At 39.1% G+C, this 19,874-nt stretch overlaps 1 protein-coding gene across 3 annotated transcripts in view; it reads left to right on the forward strand.

The window, feature by feature from the left end:
- Positions 1-19,874, forward strand: part of STX3 (syntaxin 3) — a 580,698-nt gene that overhangs the window by 532,271 nt on the left and 28,553 nt on the right. For all 3 annotated transcript variants that reach the window (XM_044084003.1, XM_044084001.1, XM_044084002.1), the window contains exons 7-8: positions 5,986-6,059; positions 6,648-6,785. In XM_044084003.1, the coding sequence (XP_043939938.1) occupies positions 5,986-6,059; positions 6,648-6,785 (212 nt within the window). The remainder of the gene's footprint in view (positions 1-5,985; positions 6,060-6,647; positions 6,786-19,874) is intronic.

The raw sequence follows: 19,874 nt of genomic DNA on the forward strand, positions 1-19,874 counted from the left end.
ATCTCCCTGTAGCTACACAGTTGGCTCCTTGCTGCCTCAACTCAAGAGGAATTCTTATAACACACATGGCCACTGATGAGACTATTGTTTTCTGGGCATTATAGTGAGTTTTTTCAAATCTCAACTTCAGCATATGCAGTGCATAACTTTCATAGGCTGCACCATGGACACCAAAATCTACAAAACTTAACAAGTTCACTACTCTGCAGTCTATCCTGGGATAATGAATTCATTCTCAGTATGGCACAATGGAGCAGTGACTGCAAGTACTAGGTTATGTGTCATCCACAGTTCACATGGTGTCCTATGCCCACTCACTCATGGAGTCTCTGCACTGGTCCCTTTGGTTCCAATGGCAACAGTGCAGTTAGTCACTGTTTTAGCACATGTAATACTGTAGACTAATGCAAGAACTATCTCTATTAATAGCTACATGCTACCCATTTTACCCAGGGTGACACATTCCAAATCAAAGTGCTGGAGCTCTTAGTGGTTTGACTCTCCTTGTAAAGCTTCCAAGTTAAGATCCCACAGATTCCAGTAGCCATTCACAAGGACAACATGGTAGTCATTTAGTGCATTAGCATGCAAGGGGGATATTCATTTCTTTTCCCATGCAGTGAAGCCATGAAGCTCTTGCAGGAGCCATATTTGTCAGCCTCTTTCTAATTGCATTATACATTCCTGGGGAGCCACCATCCTGGCAGAGAGAGTGAGGAGGAAGTTATTCCTTCCTACTGAATGGTCACTAGACAACAGGACAAGTTAACAGGATTTTCTGCAGATGGGCCAATCAGTTATGGCGCTGTTTGTCTCATCATCAAATGTGAAATATCACCAGCTTTACTCTGTTTTCCCATTGCTAAATCAGTCAGCAAAATATGTAATGGTGGGAGGTGTGGTATAAAGGTCTCCCTTATGCCTTCCTTCTAGTGCAGTTGAATAATCAAGACTATCCAGCTAGCAGAAAGACTACATTCTGAGTTGATTTAGATAGCCTTCCTTTGGCTATACCTGGTGTAGTTTACATCACTGACACCACACATCAAGTATGGGCTACTCAGAGGAGTTCTGTTTCACAGGTTGTGTAATCAACATTCCATGAGCCTTCCTCAGGTCATCAGTTCTTAGGTGTAAAATTGGCTAACAGTCATGGGGTCGTTTTTATCCCTAATCATGCATCCCAAATGTATCTGACATGTTTAGGGACCTTAAAATTATTGTAATGTGTAGACTAGGGCTTGGGGGGGGGGGTCAAACATTTATTAGCTGCCTCTGTCCATTAGGGACATAAGTACCAGACCATGAGTGAATTTCTGATTCCCCACCTGCTGGTCCAAATTACACTTGAACTGGGTTAGGGAAGAACTGCACTTCATATGGATGGGAGAGGTTGTGGTTTGGCAAAAGGGTTAAGGTGTTTACTTCACAGATTCCAGGTAAAAGGTTTGATTCTCATTTCTAATAAGCAAAGCCATGGAATGAATTATCATGGAAATGATCAACAAAGACACAACAACCCTCAGACACTGGACCCAACCCAGTCTGGGTTTTTCAAGGTAAGGTTATTCCTACTAAACCTGGTGGACTTTATTGAGAAGCTCCCCAAGACGATGGATGAGGGCAAAATAATGCATACTGCCTACCTGGACCTGGCTAATGTGTTCAATACGATACCCCATTTGGGTATATTTGACAGACTGACTGAACTAAGCATAAACCCCTCTGTAACTCCCTGATTTTTTTCTGTTGGCTCAGACAGGACACAGGAAGTCAGGACTGGTAAAAACACCTTCACTATGAGAGGAGTGCCTCAGGGCTTCATGATGGGACTGCTTCTATTTGGCATCTATTTCTTGGAGATAAAGGCTTAATGACAAGGGCCTTTGGCTGACCATGTTCGCAGATGACTGCAAATTGGGAGCTAGAGTCCCTCATGATGCAAACATCTTACAAGAGAGTCTAATACAGACAAATGACTGGTACCAAAGTCAGGGATTAAAACTCAATGTTAAGAAATGCAGTATAATGCCTTTTGAAAAACTGCCACCCAGGCTAATTACTCCTTCAATAAGACTCCCCTAAGAGATGATCTGATAGAGATCTGGGAACATATGTAGACAGTAATGTAGCCTTTGACCAACATGTGGGCAAGGTAGTAAGAAAATCATTCTATGTTGCCCAACTTATAAATAAGGTCATGGCATCCAGGTCCAAGGCAGTCATAGTGACACTTTATTCACTCCTTATCAGACCCATCATTGAATATAATGCCCCTTCAACATGTACCTGACCAGATGTATGCGACAGCTGGAATGCCCACAAATCCAGGGTATAAACATTGTTCTATATAGATCGCCTTTAGGTCCTGTCTCTGTACTCTGTCTCCTACAGGTTACTGATAGGTGGTCTGTGCCTGGCATACAAGGCATCCATGGATCCAGCTCTGATGGACCTTTTGCACATCCAGAATATGAACAGCATCAGAGCCATTAGATTCAAGGATTTACATTTTGCTTGTGACTTAAGACATGTTGGCATGAGAGATGTGTGCCTCAGTGGATCCTCGTGCCCTCAAACAAGTTTTTCATCCATGTGAAGCAGAGTCCGTCCCTAACCCTATTTGAGTAACCTTGACGTATAGATGCAGAATTGAAAATTCACCTTGAGTCTGGCCCCCATGTCTCTGATATTCAGAGGCAGACAGTAATGCCAAAACTAACACACCTCCCCCTCATCAACTCTAGAAACTTCCTAACTAACATACCCCCTCTTAATAAATGTCCATGATACACAAAAACATAAGTGCGTTGGATTGCATGTCTAGGCTTATAAAGGCCATGCTGTTCATTAGCCTAGTATATACCTATGAACTTATGGAAGCCTGTTCCAGAGAAGTATTCTTTGTGACACATACCGGTACCTTCACCATTTATGTTGCAAGGTTTAAGTCCTTAGATTGGGTATTGCTAATGCTATTTTTGTACATAAGCAGGAGGTCCACCAAAGTGGGTTCTGGGTATTCCTCATATGCCAGGCATTGATCACCCCTCAACATTTTGTAAAAGAGTGAGTACAAGGCTAGGGATTTATGGCAATCTGAACAGGACATATTTTTATGGTGTGTATCTTTTTGTGATGAACCTCTTTGGAAACTCCAGTTGTTGCTTGTGCCTTCTTAGGTACATACTGAAGGGGGCATTGTAATCAAGGATTGTATTTGTCCCTCATCAGACCAATGGAACAATGACATCCTTGAACCTAGATGGGTTGGGAGGGTGGCCTAATGGTTAAGGTGTTTGCCTTACAAATACAAGGTGCAGGGTTTGAGTCTTACAAGGGATAATTGGCTAGGCTTACAATGGCTCGCAGGGGCAGTTAGCCTAGTACGAAACTATGAACTATGAACATCCTTGCTTATAAGCTGCACAACATAGAATGATTTCCTTACTACTGTAGATGGTCAAAGGCCCGCTTACTATGTACATGCATCCCCAATCCCAGATTACTGGATCTACTCTTAGGAATGTATTATCAATGAGGTAGTTTCCAGGGGTGACCAACTTCTGAAGGGCTACCATAATGCATTTCTTGGCATGGAGTTTCAGACTGTGGCTCTTATGCAAGTTGTCTGAGTCAGCCCTTCTTTGTAAATATTTGCATCTTGTTTTATGTATTTATTTATTTTGTTTACCAGAGTAGTACAGTGATCACAATAGACCATTTTTAGGCATAGCCAAGGTATTTGCAGGCACAGTCTGAGTGATTCTATGACAGCACCTTGTTTGCAGCCATCAGCAAGCTTGATCAGCCAAAGGCAGTCGACATTAACCATGACGCCAGAAATGTAGATGCCCTCAGGTTAGCTGTATGGCTTCTGCAGTAAAAAATGTGACCCACAATACATTACCTCACAAAAGTCATAAACATCCTAACCTTGTTACAGAAACCACCAACCAGCAAAATGTAAAAGGAGGAATGGAGATCACTCTGATTTGCTCAATTAAATAGTCTAAATCATGGGTCAGGCACAGCAGAGAAGGTTCAGCAGTACTTGGTCTAGTTTTTCAAAAAGAGCCTTAGTTAGTCCACATAAAGATACATTCAACAGCAATTCAAGATATCATGCAGGTTCCCAAGTCCCTTACCTCCATTAAAGTCAAATTTCCTCAACTGTGCATTCTTTTTAAGACTCCTAGTCAGAGAACCCAGTTCCTTTACTATATCTTTATTTCACACTGGAAACTCTTGCCTGACCACCCTTCAAGTAAGCACCAAAACCTGATATCACTTTTTCTCATGGCTTTTACCTTGTCCGGTAGGAGCTGTGAGTTATAAGTCTCATCAGAAAAACTGTCCATTTGGTTTTCCACATGCAAATGTTGATGGCTCGTACAAACCCATCATTCATGTCCAGCATGGCAACAGACCCAATGTGAACCAAATAGTTAATCTTCCAGTCTTTTTTCCCCTCTCTGCAAACAAGGGATAATACCCCATTTATCCTGGATGTCTACTTGGCACTGAATTTGTTGTGTAATTAGAATGTGAGTATAGAAGTGACCAATGGTTTATTTTCCTACATCTTGCAAAAGAAAGGGCTTCAGCTGGTTATAGTGACTTATAGTTCATCAGACTGCATAAAATTTTGTGGAAGCAAAACACCACCCAAGACCTTTCATGGCTCATTCCACCAGAGCAATGGTCAGCTCTACAGTATTTCTCCAAAATACCTCAGTGGATGATATCTGCTCAGTAGCCATATAGTCTGGCTTTGACGTCTTCATTCATAGGTTCATAGATTAGTACTAGGATAACTGCCCTTGTGGGCAATTTTAAGCCTAGCCAGTTACCCCATGTGAGAATCAAACCTTGTATTTGTAAGGTAAACATCTTAACCATTATGCCAACCTTGCACTTTAAATAGTCAACCCTGCAAAGTCTCAAACCCGGGATGCTGTGCTCTACAATCACAGCAACATACCACTACACCATCTGACACTATAAACTGGATATCACTTCAAAGCAAGCTTCTTCAGGTCTGCCATTGTCAAAGGGATTTTCTCATGCCTGTTGTGTTAGACACGGACTGTGTCCTTACATGTAATATAGGATGGACCCCTTTTTATAAGGTAGGAAAGTGATGTACTTGAATAAACCAATCAACAAAACTGGAATATAAAAAACACATTAATTAATAAACACTTTTTATCTTATCTGTAACCAGATTTCTTCAAACAAAGAAGTATGGTTACAGATAAGATGAAAGCACTTAATATTAATAAATGTGTTCTTTACATTCTGATTGTGGTGACTGGTTTGATCCAGTGAGTTTTGTATATCACCATGGCTATTTGGAGTGGTGTGTGCTGTTTAACTGATAGGCTCATCTTCTCTACCGTCATCTTAACCAACTTGTCTCCTCCTCCTCTGGTCCTAGGGGTAAGTAAGGCTAGCCTACACATGGTAGGAACATTAATCCTGAATAAAATGATTGCAGTTTATTTGGCCTGACCTCTTTTTCTCTTCCTCCATCTCTTTTTTGGGAGTGGGGAGGGGGTTACTTCTATTTACTCCATGTCAGTTAGGCAAGTGCTGATGTCCCGCAAGAGTGCTGGAGACATCTAAGAAAAGAAGCATGGTGGGACTTGGGGGGGGGGGGTCTGGCAGCATGAAAACTGTGGGTGTGCAGCAGTCCTAATGTCTGTGGCATATAGTCCTACTTGTTAACTGAAGACAGATACTCTTCATACAGATCTGTCATTATGTAAAGCACATAACAGCTTTTCTATAACATCGCAACAAAAGTAAGTGCAGTGAAGGTTTACTGACTTCTTCCCCACAGTTAAATGTATTCACTGTCACAACAAAGCAAAATCGAAATTGGTGTTGTTTTGTATAATCAGTGTCACTATTTTTATGGCAACATTACCCAGAAGCCAAAATCTAACCATTCTTTCTACTTTTAATTGTTATTATTAATAGCTGGGAAGACAACAACAGATGAGGAATTGGAAGAAATGTTGGAGAGTGGGAATCCTGCTATTTTCACATCTGGGGTAAGGAAAAGAAATTCATGTGTGACTTTTGGATGCGGTGTCTGACAATTGTTGAATAAGGAATGTAGGCAGATTAAGTGAATGAAGACTGGAAAAATTTAGGGATACTTGGTACTTCCAGAAGACAAATGGGACACTTAGCACCAGCTGTTTATTATATAGTTTCTAATGCACCATCACACATGTCCAGTGCAACAAAGTCTGGATTCTGTGTTAATGGAAGATTCTCCAAGTCCTAAGTACTTCCTGTATTGCTGCTTATTTGGTCTGCAAACCACATTAATTCATCTGGCATCTATTAGCTCTTCTTAGGAAGGGGAGGCACCTAAATACAACTTAAGCTGTGCTTTCAGTCTCTGAAAGTTGTCTAGGTGAATTACTGTTTTATCCGTCTGAAGGCATATGCTAATAAACTGTAAGACTGTGATGGAAAGCTTAGTAGTAGCAGTAATGTTCTTGTTCTGCATGCACAAGTTTTATCTGAGTATTTAAAAGCAATGTGATCATATAGAAGTATCTTGTCAGCACAGAAATGTAAGCATGTACGAACATGTTCCTAATTGCTTGTTCTTTTATTTTCTTTGAAAGATAATAAATGACAGCCAGATATCCAGGCAGGCCTTATCAGAGATCGAGTCACGTCATAATGATATTGTCCGCCTGGAGAGCAGCATCAAAGAGCTCCATGACATGTTTCTGGACATTGCCATGCTGGTAGAGAACCAGGTAATGAATGGGTAACCTTTCTGCTGTCTTATTAAAGCTGTAACAGACCAGAGATGAACCTTAATTAACATTAGCTAGTCACTAACTAAACAAATCAAATTATTTCAACTGATGTGCTTGCCATTGTTTAAACTGGATTAACTGACCCAGACTTATCTGGTATCTTACTAGCTTACTAACTAAAATGACCCTGGTGCTACTGACCATGGGTAACCTAATTTAAGCACTATAAGTATATACAAACTGAGCTGTGTAAAAACCGGAGATGGACCACCACGATGTAGTAAAATAAACACCAAGTTTATTAAAGATGATGAGCGCTTTCGCGTACTCCCAGGGTACGCTTCTTCAGATCTATTTTCGTTACTATAACTCTAGCTTTTTATACATTCAAATTCATTAAAAACCTACAACATCAATCAATCAATTAATTAAATCATCATTGCATAATTAAACTTGTATCTTGATAATTTGAAGCAAGACATATTGAATATCAAATGTAGCTTCAATTCAAGTCCACAATTCAGCCTTCAAACCACTATGTATAAAAACGTTCTGTTAGCTGCCAATATGGCTTGACACATGTAATATAATGTATCAAAAATAAAAGCAAACATACAAAAAAACGATGAAAGCAAAATGAAATAAATATTAGAATGTGAAATATGTGAAATGTGCTCTAAAAAATGAGAATGTACAAATTAAAATATATCTGAAAGGAAAGATCTTACTCATTTAAATTTCTGTGCTTCAAGCAAAGGTTTTATACTGATGAACTGATTAAGACCAGGGTCTTGATGTGCTCTTAATTTTAAAATCCATTTTAATTCGATAGTTTCTAAATCATTGATGTTATTACCCCTTCTCTTATTAAGGGGTACTATTTGAAGTACCCTAAATTTAAAATTATGACCTTTATGAGACATAGAATGTTTTGCTAAGGCATTTCTCTGATCTAATTTCTTGATGTCATAAGTATGATTATATATCCTATCTTTCAGTCTCCTAGTAGTCATGACTATATAAAATGCATGATATTGTCCACAATTTGCTAAATATACAAGGTTTGTGTCATTGCATGAAGCAAAAAACCTGGGTTCAAATTTGTATTTCAAAATAGGATGTATAAAAATTTGTTCTTTTGAAATCATATTGCACGTTACATTTGCCACATGCAAAAGTGCCAAACTTCTTAAATGATCTGAACTGCCTAACTTCTGGATAATTATGTTCAATACAGAGTAACCTTTTTAAATTCTTACTATTTCTGTAAGTAAAACTCGGTCTAGTTCCTACTATCTTCTTTATATCCGTATCAATTGTAAGTACATGCCAATTATCAGATATAATCCTGATAATGGCTTTGTTGTCATTAGTAAATCTGGTAATAAAGATCACCTTGTGTTCTTTACTAACTTTATCTGATCTTTTATAGTGTCTAAACTTCCATTGATTAACCTCTGACTTACCATTAAGTATTAAATTCTTGGTGGCTCTAACTGTCTCATGGTTATAACCCCTTCCTTCTTTTTTTTTGTTTTTTTGCTATATACAAACTGAATCACGTTATGGCATTTCTTAGTAGACGTTTGACCAGTATGAACTTGGACTGTACACTTCTCATTTCTCTGGTTTGTATACCAGTGATCCACTATGTTTTTAAGTTGATTTGTTTACTGGATAAGCCCACTTGACACAATCCCCTCCCGAGTTACCTTGGGAAGACTGTTTGAAAATGGTTATTAAGAGACTGAACCCCATAATTATAATAGCTACATGTTACTCTTTATGCTAACCTAGCAGGTAATAGTACAGGACAATCCCAAATGGGGGTTGTCATATAACTGTAACCAGAAGAGGGGTATTGTTACAGGGGAGAGGAATTGATGATGGAAGTCTCTTGGTAGGCTTTAATTTCCCACCCATCACTTGAACATTGTTTGGACTATTGTCTGAGGCACACATGCAGATGGAACCTTCTGTTGTTGACAGAGTCTGTTTAGCAGATCCATGTGCAATCAGCAAACAAATCAGCCTTACACAGTAGTGTGCCACTGATCATGTGAGACAAGCCTCTTTCTGCTTCCCTAATCCCTCTGTCAGAACTTCTCCTCTGAGAACATGTATCAGCCCCAATTTCAGACCGAGAGGTACTCTATTTGGGAACTGTAGGGATATGCTGAAAAACCACTTAATAGTCAAATTTAGCATTATCAGTAATCAGAACTTATGTATCAACTACGCAAGTTTAATTTAGATGCTGCTGAAATAACATTGTCTTATTTTTTTCTTAACAACAGTAATACTGGACTTGGTAATTAGTGCCCAGATCAGATTGTCTGTTCCTTGAACAGTAAGCATATCCTTCTTGGTTGCCAAGCATGGACTGTATCAGTTTTGGAAGGTATATGGAGTGAAACTCATTCCATACCCACTACACTTTTTGACAAACACAAAGGCATGCCTGGCTCAAATAAAAATATTACCATTTGTAGTTATCAAAAGCAGCTTCTGATAATATCACAGTGCTGTGACAGGAGATGCCATTAGAGTTCACCATGAAGTAAACATATCAGATTATGCATGGTAATGTCTATGTTATTTAGAATGTCTTTAAAATACAAGTTTCTGGCTTAATCGTTTTGACTGCTTAATACCAGCTGATGAAATGTGTAATATGTCAATACACATTAGCTGAGTGATATTATAGTTCCTACAAGTGTTATGCTTTTATTTTGCTGGAATTACTATTCATTCCTCTGTAACCTTTGTTGTTTTTGACCATAATTGACAGCAATGATGTTTTACAAAAGTTCTTACTCCTTAATGTGTCTTTTGCACTTTTACACAATGTGTGATTCTTTAATTTTCCATCAGTACTTACAGTAAACTTATTGACGTAGTGGATAGCCATAGTAACCATGTGATGTAAACAGAAGTCATGCTTACTGAGACAGTCCAGCCCCCACAGAATGTTCACATTCTGTATTTGAAATGTTTACCTCCTTCCTTTGGTGGGCAGGTATCCTGTACCGTGACAAGAGTTGATAGGATCTCTTGCATGCATTAACATCTTGCCTTATGTCTTTGTAAAACTGGCAGTGGGAAGGTAATTTCTTAACTGTAATCAGATGTTTTTTTTTTTAATTTATAAAACTGTGGTGTAATGATTGACAGTTTTTCACCTTGGTGCCATGTCAGAAAGAAACCAGAATAAAAACTGTAGGTAAATGATAACCTATGAATATGTATGCTCTACCCTGGAAAACAAATGCAGATAAAGTAAAATAAAACCTTTCAGGATTCTTCGGGTAGAACAACTGAAGTATCACAATTGTAGGTACATTTCACAAAAGCTGAAAACATGTAATAAATGGAATGAAATCTTGGGAATAACTAGCACAGAAGCTTTCACTGAAAAGCAGGACAAAGAAATTAAGACAGTTGCTGAGGGTAGAAGGAAAGCAGGCAGATGGTATTAAATCTCATAAAAAGGCAAGGACAGTCTGTAATGCAGATGGCAATAGAACTGAAGAAATGGAAGGGATTGAGGGTACTTACAGAAGGAAGAAAAGGTGAAAACTGAAGATGGAAGCCATGAACGGAAAGGCAGTGTGGTGAGGAAAGTGGAAAAAGTAAGAAACTTAGAAAAAGAACAAGCTAGTAATGAGAAATATGCTCGCTTTGAATGAAAGAGACTGAAAGTGTAGGTAGCAGATAATGTGTAAGTGTAATACAAAAAAGCATGTGGTTGGAGCAGCTTGATGTTTTCTGAGCTGACATTTGAAACAGCTTGGTATTCATGCACACTATGTTTCTTTGCAGTCTATAAACTACACTTTTGGTGCTAACTGATAATATGGAATATCTATTTGCATGAACACCTGGAGGTAGAGTTTTGGTGGCATGTGACTGATTTTGTAAACTTTTTGATTTATTTTTTTTTTTTTTTTGGTGACATCCTAGAAGTCCCTCATTAAGATATCACATGACCTTTCTCCTGTAGCACAAGGAGGTCTCTATGAATTGCTTTGGAAAATTACAGCCATTAAAAACCTTCACAGTCATTTACTCCCATTTGAGTGTGGGGGTGGTACAAGCGGAAGCAGGACAGTTTGACCCCAGGTGATTTGACCCCAATGCAACTGGATAAACTTTAATATTAAAAATTACATTTATTGTTTGAGAATATTTATTGGACAGTTTGACCAAGGATGTTTTGTACCCAGACTATTTGACCCCAATTAAATTTAATACAAGCATTTTAATACTTAATATTTTAGTTAAGAATTTTAGATAGGAATTTAATATATCATTTAACATTTTAATATTCAGAAACACATTTTTTCTGAAAAGTTAAGAACTCTACTAGGAGTTAGTCAAACTCCAATCCCACCTTCATATTTAAGGAATTATAGCTTACCATGGAAAGTGTTATCTTTCTAACTTGGGCTAGACTTCCTGAATCTTGGCTTATTCCTGAAGTAAGGCTACTAATAATGTAAATGCATGCTTTGGCTTTGTGCCCATGCACTATACCAACTAAATAGATTCTGAACTCTAGAACAGAGGACCCACCTTCCCTGAAGTGTCTTTGTTTAGCAGATGTATTTGAAATCAAGTTTACTGTTCATCAGCAATTTGTTATTCAAATCCAATGAAAGGAAATGTAAAGCTGCTTTGTTAAAGAAAATTGTGGAATCTCAGTGCAGGCTTTTAGATGAGGTAATTCAGTAAAGCACAGGCACACGTGAAAGGAAGAGTGGTTCCCAACAGGAGGAGAAATGATAAGAGAGGAAAACAGATGTGAGAGAGCATTGCTCACAAGCACCCCTGAAGGAATGATAGTTTCCCAGGAGGAAGATGTGAATAATTGTTACTATGGATATATGCTGAACTTTTTTGTTATAGCCTTTGTTTCTATGTTTGTGTCTAAAAAAATGAAGAATATTCGATCAACCTGATACGTATGTCACTGACAGGAAAAAAGGAAGAGGATAGAACATAAACTGCATCACTGACTGGTCATAGCTATATATTAAATTAATGCTAATATTTATTTAATTAGCTTCCAGTGACATCTAGCATGAAGGGTAGCTCATCATGTATCCTCGATGTTTTTGACAAGTCTAGATGTTAGAGTAAGTGTAGGTGGTTGGTAAGTGAGTAGTTCTGCTCCAGTTTGCAGATACTTGTCAGTTTTCATTTTAAAACCTGTCTGGATCTTTAATTTGCGCAAGGTTTTGGAAGTTATGTATTCAGCATACAGTTATGCACAGTTTACCCCAATAGTCATCACTTTCATACCTGTTTGGAAAATCTGAAACTGAAAATTATCCTAGTCTGTTATGAATTAAGTTCAGTAAATTACCTTTAGCTGGAAGTGTGAGGGACAGCACAGTCCAAAAATGTGTGCTCTTGGCTATAGGTGAACTGTAGTCTAGTTATCAAGTAGTAGGAAATGGGAACGAAAGGACAATTGTTGCAATTAATTCTCAATATGAGACGGATAAATATCACTTAACAGATTTAAAAAAAATCAGCTGACGAAATCAATATTCAGAAAAAGCAGCAATTAATAGAGAAGCCTTGCAAATATTTTCAAGGTCTGAAAACCTCTTTGTTCAAAGCATATCAGTCTAAGTATGTTTTTTTACCCATGAACCCATGCTGCGGAGGAATTGGATGACAGGTAATCATTGTTTGTACTGTTTTCCTTTAAATGTTGCATATTTGCCCATCTGCCCACCCTCTGTACATAAGTGACTGTGACTGGAGACTTATTCCATTGTGTACATCATTTGATTGGTAGAACAGTCCCCCCCCCATTAAGTGACTTTAGATTTTGTTTTATGGTACAAGTAGCATTGTTCGGAGGTGTCAAAATGAGAGATGAAATGCTGATTTTTGCTTTACATTTTTCATGACAAGTAGAGAGATGACTTGTTAACAGAACACGGTTTGAACAATGACAAAACTTGTTTCGTCACCTCATTTTTTTGTAGTGAGGTGGACTGAAAGTCTGTGCATTTATCCACCAAACTATGTAAAATGAATTTGTTCTGCCAGAGCACGTTTAGCTAATGAATAGACTTGTCATAATATTCCTGAAGTGCAAGTTAAGATGAGAGTAAAATAAGATCCTTGACCAATTTCTTGTGTCTACTTACTTTAGGTCTGGGATGTTCCCTGTAATCAATCATTGTGCAATTCCACACTGCATTTGTAGTAAATGGGCAATTCTGTGAATGGTCTAAGATATACTATTAGGCAATCAAAGTCATCATTCCGATAGTGTAACATCAGTACTGAAAAGATAAATCAGTAAATATGTTTGCTTTTTTAAAAATTAAAAAAAAAAATCGGCACTGTAGCAGTCAGCTGAGCATTTATAGTGTCTAGACTCTGATCATCTGTTCAAAATAGTCACTTGGCTAAGCAGTAACTTTAATAAACCTCCTCAGCTGGTCTACCCACCATCTCCCCCCAAGAAACTATCATTTTAGGTGATTTCAATATTGACTGGCAATCCTGTTCTGGCAACCATCCAACCCATCATGTAAACCTTCATGGTTTCACCCAACTAGTCCAGTCGCCAACCAGGATAAATAAAAACTCCAGCAAGCACACTACCCTGGATTGGATACTAGTCAGTAAGAGCCCCCAGTCATATATAACAGGCTGCTTATCAGATAGCCTCAGTAATCACTCCACAACATTCCTGCTCAAAAAATACCTATATCAAGCTAAACCTGTCATCTACCATCAAATACGTAAAAAACTAAACTTTAACCCACACATTCATCTCATCCCTCAAAGAATGTAACTGGCATCCTCTAAAGTACCTCAGTCTTGATGACGCAGTTGAATTTTTTAATACTACCTTCCTGAGCATCCTTAATTACCATGCCCCCATAAGACTTTCCAGAATCAAAGCACAACCCTCCCCATGGCTACAGAAAACCACTAAGTCAGAAATAAAAAAACAGGGATAAAGCCTGGGAGCACTGGGGCAAAACCAAAACCCCCTCATCTAGACAGAAATTCCTAGAACTACGCAATAGAGTCAAAAAGCTAATAAAACAGGACAAATTCCAATACTACCAGTCTGCCCTAGACTCCTCCCAACACAGCCCCAAACAGTTCTGGTCCTCCATAAACTCCATCCTCCACCCAGGTAAAGTCAGTACACCTCCTCCTAACATCCCTCACTCCTCAGAAAATATTGCTACCTCATTCAACACACACTTCACCCAAACCATACTATCACTAGCTAAACAGCACAACCCCCCCTCCAACCCACACCTTCAACTAGTAATCTCCCCACTGCCTTATTTTTTCTCCTGTACCTACCTCCAACATAAAAAAAAAAACTCTTAACTAAACTTAAGCCCACCAAATTAGCAGCAGACAACCTCCCAAGTGAATACCTACAAATCACAGCTGATGCTCTGGCCTACCCAGTATCCATCTTGATTAACCGATCTCTGTCAGAAAGTTACATTCCCACACTGTGGAATTTATCACATATAATTCCCCTCCACAAAGGCGGACCCTCCACAGAACTAACCAATTACTGCCCCATAGCTATTCTCTCTCCACTCTCCAAAATACTAGAGAGATGCATACACTCTCAGGTCTCAGACTACCTCCTTACTAACAACCTCCTTTCCAATACTCAGCATGGTTTCTGACCATACCATAGCATCACCACTGCCTTACTCTCCTTTACTAACACTATCCTTCAGCATAAAAACAATGGCTGTCTCTCCTCTGCTACTTTCCTAGACCTATCTAAAGCATTTCACATGGTCCCACACAAACAACTTATCTCTGTCCTCAATAACCTATCCTTCTCACAATCAGTCACCAACTGGTTTCAGAGTTACCTGTCTGACCGCCAACAATCTGTTGTATGGCGGAATGACATATCTCCCCAACTACCTGACTCCATAGGGGTTCCCCAAGGATCCATCCTTGGACCCCTACTCTTCTCTGTTTTCACCAATAATCTAGCCTCTGCCACCAAACATGGCACACTCATACAATACGCAGATGACTCAACCATCATCTGCTCAGCCCAGTCCCTACCCAAACTGCAAAAAGTCACACAGGAAGCCTTTTCCTCTGTTGAAACTTGGTTATCCAATGCCCAATTAATACTCAACCCAAACAAAACCAAACTACTCATCTTCCAACCCACCAAACATTCTCAAAACAACTCTCAGTTTAACATCACAGCAAAAGACAACACCACTATATACCCAACTGAACACACCAAATTTCTAGGAGTGGAAATAGACAATAAACTAAAATTTGACATTCACATATCCATGACCATAAAAAAAGTCCACAAAAAACTAGGAGCGTTATACAGAAATAAGCAACTTCTCACCAAAGCAGCAAAGATTTCAATAGCAAATTCCCACCTTATCTCCACCCTACTTTATGCCTCTCCAATATATACCAACCTAAGGCAATGCAATCTAAACAAGCTAGAGACCTGCTACAACAAAATTGCCAAATTCGCCACAGGGGCATCCTACCGTACTCACCACTGTCTCTCACTTGCTGAACTGGGCTGGCTTGAACTCCCTCACCTCCTTCAGTGGTATCAACTCTCACTCACCCACAAATTAGTAAACCATCCACTAAATGTCCCATCCCTCCAGAATCTACTCCAGCCCTGTCGCACCACCAGACCACTAAGATCCAACAACAAAAATCACTTGCAGATAACTAAAGCCAATAACTCTGCTGGTGAAGCACTATTCTCTTGCACCATAGCCAAATTATGGAACTCCCTCCCACCCACAATTACCTCCATACCATTATGCACCTACTTCAAAACTTTACTAAAAGCGCACCTAAAAACTTGCTGGTTATGCCCTTGCAACCCCCACTCTAATATCATCCACCCCATCCAACCACTACCTTTCTTTCCACTCCACTAACTACCTTGATTATATCAAGCTCAGATGCTTATAAGCCTAGTACTTATTATACAGCTGGAACTTCTTATTGTAACATTTGTTAATGTTGTTATGTACTTCACAGATAAAGATTCTAGTTGTCTACTGATGTACTATGTTCTTCATCTGTAAATATGTTGTAAGTAATTGCTATGTAAATTGTTAATTGCTATGTAATCCACTGTAACTACTGTCTGTTTATTTTAACTGTGGATCTTTTCTCCCCGGGCCTCCACTGAAAATGGACCTACGTCCAGTCAGACACTCCCGGTCAACAAATATAAATAAATAAATAAATAAAATAAATAAATTGACACTCCCCAAGTATTTTTGAATAATTAACCTTTTGCTATATTTGAAGAGTAGTATGTAATATAAGCAATTAATTACAGGCCATGTGTTGTTGCTGTTTCTTATTTGCTATCGTATATTATGCCACTATCATTGCATTTCCTCCTCTGTGGGCCTGCTGCATTCTGAGAAAATGTAAAGTATCATGCATTTATTTGTCATATAAACTGGATTAAATGCTTAATTTCAAGTGGTTTACATTACAACAAATACAGCTGTTTACATTACAACAAATACAGCTGTGTTGGAATCAAGTTTACATTTTTTGAAGTATCTGTCTTTAGTATCCTTATTTTTTATATTATGCTTACATGAGCAGTTATGTAAACATGACTACTCTTTTTGTCAGTGCAGCCATTCCATTGGAAAGAAGTAGAAAGTCCCCTGTACATAAACTTCTCAGTCATCGACAACTGAAAACCACCACCTTGATAAAAAAATGAAAAACATTGCTTTCCTTATTAACCCTACTTGGGGAGAGAGGGACTTAACTTCAAACACTGCACCTACACCCCTCATATACACCAACACCACAGCTGCATAGTCTTGATGACAGTGAAAAACCCTAATGGAATAAGCACAAGTACAGACAGAAATTATACTCTGACACTAAGTTGTTTGGGGTTATGTGCACGCATCTAACTCTCACCCTTAGTAACCACCATGGCCATTTCATACCATCTTATTGCAATTCTAAGCCCTAAGGGCCAGTTCAGTATAGTCAAGTCTTTCCTGTCACCTTTGCTAAAAATCTTAATTCACTAGGTGGCTGAGATTCCCATCACCAAAACTGTTTTCGTCGCCACAGTAGTAATGTCACCTCCTGCCCTACCTTACTCTTCCTGCAGTTGCACCATCTGCAGCCCTCTTTACTGTTCATGCTGGTGACTTAAATGTTGTACCTGATTCCTTTCCCATCCCACCTATCTTCTTTCAATGAAGACTAGCATCTCTTTTCCATCTTTGGCTCCCTCTCCTCTTAGTCCTTTCAGTCCTCCTTGCTAATGCTGCTGTTTCCTGTTCTCCTTCTCCCCTTCTGTTGACCATCCCTTGCTTTGTTCCTTTACTGGGCACCATTTTCCTTCTCTCTTTGCCATTTCTCCTTCATTTTCCTGATTATTTCCCTTCTGTTTCTGTGCTTTAGAGTCCAGCATATCCACCTTTTTCTGCCCTCTCCTTCATCAGCCTTCACTGCTGTCTGCATCTGTCATTCTAACTTGGCTTTTTTCCATTTCATGTTTTTCCTGGCTGTCTTTACCACTTTCTCCCATCAACATACTGTCTGCCGCCTTGTTCACCCACCCTCATTGGACAACCTCTGCCCATATCAATACTTCCTTTGTGTCTTTTCTACCTTTACTGACACTATCCTGTCTCTTGGCCTTCTGTTGCCTCCTGCTCTTCAGCTGTCTTTGCCTTTTTGTGTCTAACTAGCTAGTCCATTACCATCTTTACTTAGCATATTCTTTCCTGAAGTTTCTCTGTTCTCTTGCAGGCCCCATATAATTGGCAATCCTAAGCTTTCTCAGCCAAAACTCTTGCATCTCACTCTGAGCACCCCCCCCCCCCCCAATCATCTTCTTGGTAGTTTGTGTATTTGGCAGTGCTAAGATTACTTGAAATACAGGTAATGCAGTCTTTCTTCTGCCAAAATACTTTGTGGCATGAACAGAGCAGGCAACTTTTCTCTGAAATTTGTTTGATCATAAAGAAAATAATAGCCAACTTCTTTAGATCACCTAATAAAATGTTTACTTTACCAAGTGTGAGAAAAGTTACCACATTTTTAAATATGTGCCCATTTCTTACCACACTCATATTACTTCTCACTTAAAGAGACGTTCTTCATATTGATCTGTGGCTATTTGTTGCACCTCAGACCATTCATCTTTTATGCCAGATCTGTCTGGTGTAATGCCTACAGCCACTATGGACTAGGGATTATCCACGTCCTCTGCAGTTGTTTGGGTCCCCTCAGTGAGCAAGGCAGAACCACTCTTGTCAGCCCTGGGAGAGGGAACAGGGAAGGTTTCCATGTTGTGTCAGAATGCTGTGCCCATCCCTGGGGAAGCAGCAGTGCCATTAGTAACATGGTTGTCCCCATTTCTTTCTGTCAAAAATAAACTGAAAACCAAGCATATATCTACTCCTCTTCAAATTTCTTTGGATAGGAGTAGTTTACTGAGACTGGCTCAGGTTTTGATTCGGGCTATTGATCCTTCTTGTAGGGTAGTTCTGGTAAAAGAAAGAGGGATGCCTTCTTTCCTGAAGAAATTCAAGATTCTGAATCTGAACAGGAAGATACAGGGATGGACTTGGGGGTTTGTCCTAAGATTTCTGATTCAGTCTCAGAGGAGAGCTCACTTTCTGATTCTGACTGAGGGGGGGGGGGGGGACTATTGATAGAATATCCTATTGTTTTCAGTCGGAGAACACTGAGGTTTCTCAGTCCCTCAAAAGACACTATGAGTTGTTACAGAAGGATTTTCTATAACCTACACCCATTCCTCCTGTTCTGTCTGCTTTTAGAGGATGTTTGTCTTACTGCCTGCAATTTTCCTGATAGCCAGCTGATCCTAAAAAGGCAGATAGGATGTATAAAGTTTCTCAGTCTTTTAGATTTGTCTGCATTATTCCCAAACCTGACCTAGAAGCTGTAGCCTTAGTTGACTCCTCTGCTGCTAAGCACTTAGTTAATGCCAGTTACCCTTTCTAATAAGGACAGGAAAATTATTGATGGGTATGGGAAAAAGGTGTATGCTTCCGCAACTTTGAATTTCAGAATTTTAAATTGTTAGGCTCATATGCTGAAGTTCATTCTGACATACTGTGGAAGTATGATGAATGTTTTATCTACAGTTTATTCTTGTCAAAAAAATCTAAATAACCCAGTTTATTTTATTGTGCAGGTCAGAACTCATTGTTTGCAATGTGTGTATGATTATGTTGATACTTCTTCTAGGACTATGGCCACTTTTACAGTTTTAAGGTTTGCTTGACTGCACACTTAAAACCTTCCAGATGATGATAAAAATAAAAATGAGATTTTAAATTCTCCTTTGGATAGAGATTTAGTGTTTGTCCCCTCTGCTACAGAGGTAATCAAAAAAATGTGATGAAAGGGATAAGCTGATCCAGGGAATCTCTTAAGATTTTTCAGTCCTCCTTTTCCAAATTGTCCAAGATATTTTGTCTTTCCTCATCCAATTTCAGTAACAGAACAAACAGTCTCTAAATAGATGTTTAAGAAGAAGTGGCAAGAAGGTTCCAAAAAAAGCCTCAACCCTCCCACTACCAAGGACACTCTAACAAGTCTGAATGACTGCTCAAGAGACCTTGTGACCCCTCTCACCCTGGCCCTCTTTCTCTTCCAGAGTGTCAGAATCTCCATTTTTCTCTTTGGCAATATATTGTTTCAGGCAATGGAGTTCTGAAAATCATTCATCAGGGTTACAGATGGCAGTAGGAGGAACTTCCTCCTTTCCAGGGGGACATTCCTCATCCTGCAGATCAGACTGTTTTGTTTCCAACTGTTTCCAACTGTTCTTCGTCACATACTTTCCCAAGAAGTGACAGAACCAGTTCCTCATTACCAGATGAGGAAGGAGTTTTATTCAAGGATGTCCCTAGTTCCAAAGAAAGAAAACACTTGTAGACCAGTTCTGAATCTTAATTAAACATGTTTGTGATAGAGACCAAATTCAAAACAATGTCATTTCACGACCTGTTGCATCTTCTTCCTCTTTCATGTTTCCTGGTAAAACTA

This window comes from Protopterus annectens, chromosome 9.part0, assembly GCF_019279795.1.
Source record: "Protopterus annectens isolate FY-2018-M chromosome 9.part0, PAN1.0, whole genome shotgun sequence".
NCBI classification, from domain to species: domain Eukaryota; kingdom Metazoa; phylum Chordata; order Ceratodontiformes; family Protopteridae; genus Protopterus; species Protopterus annectens.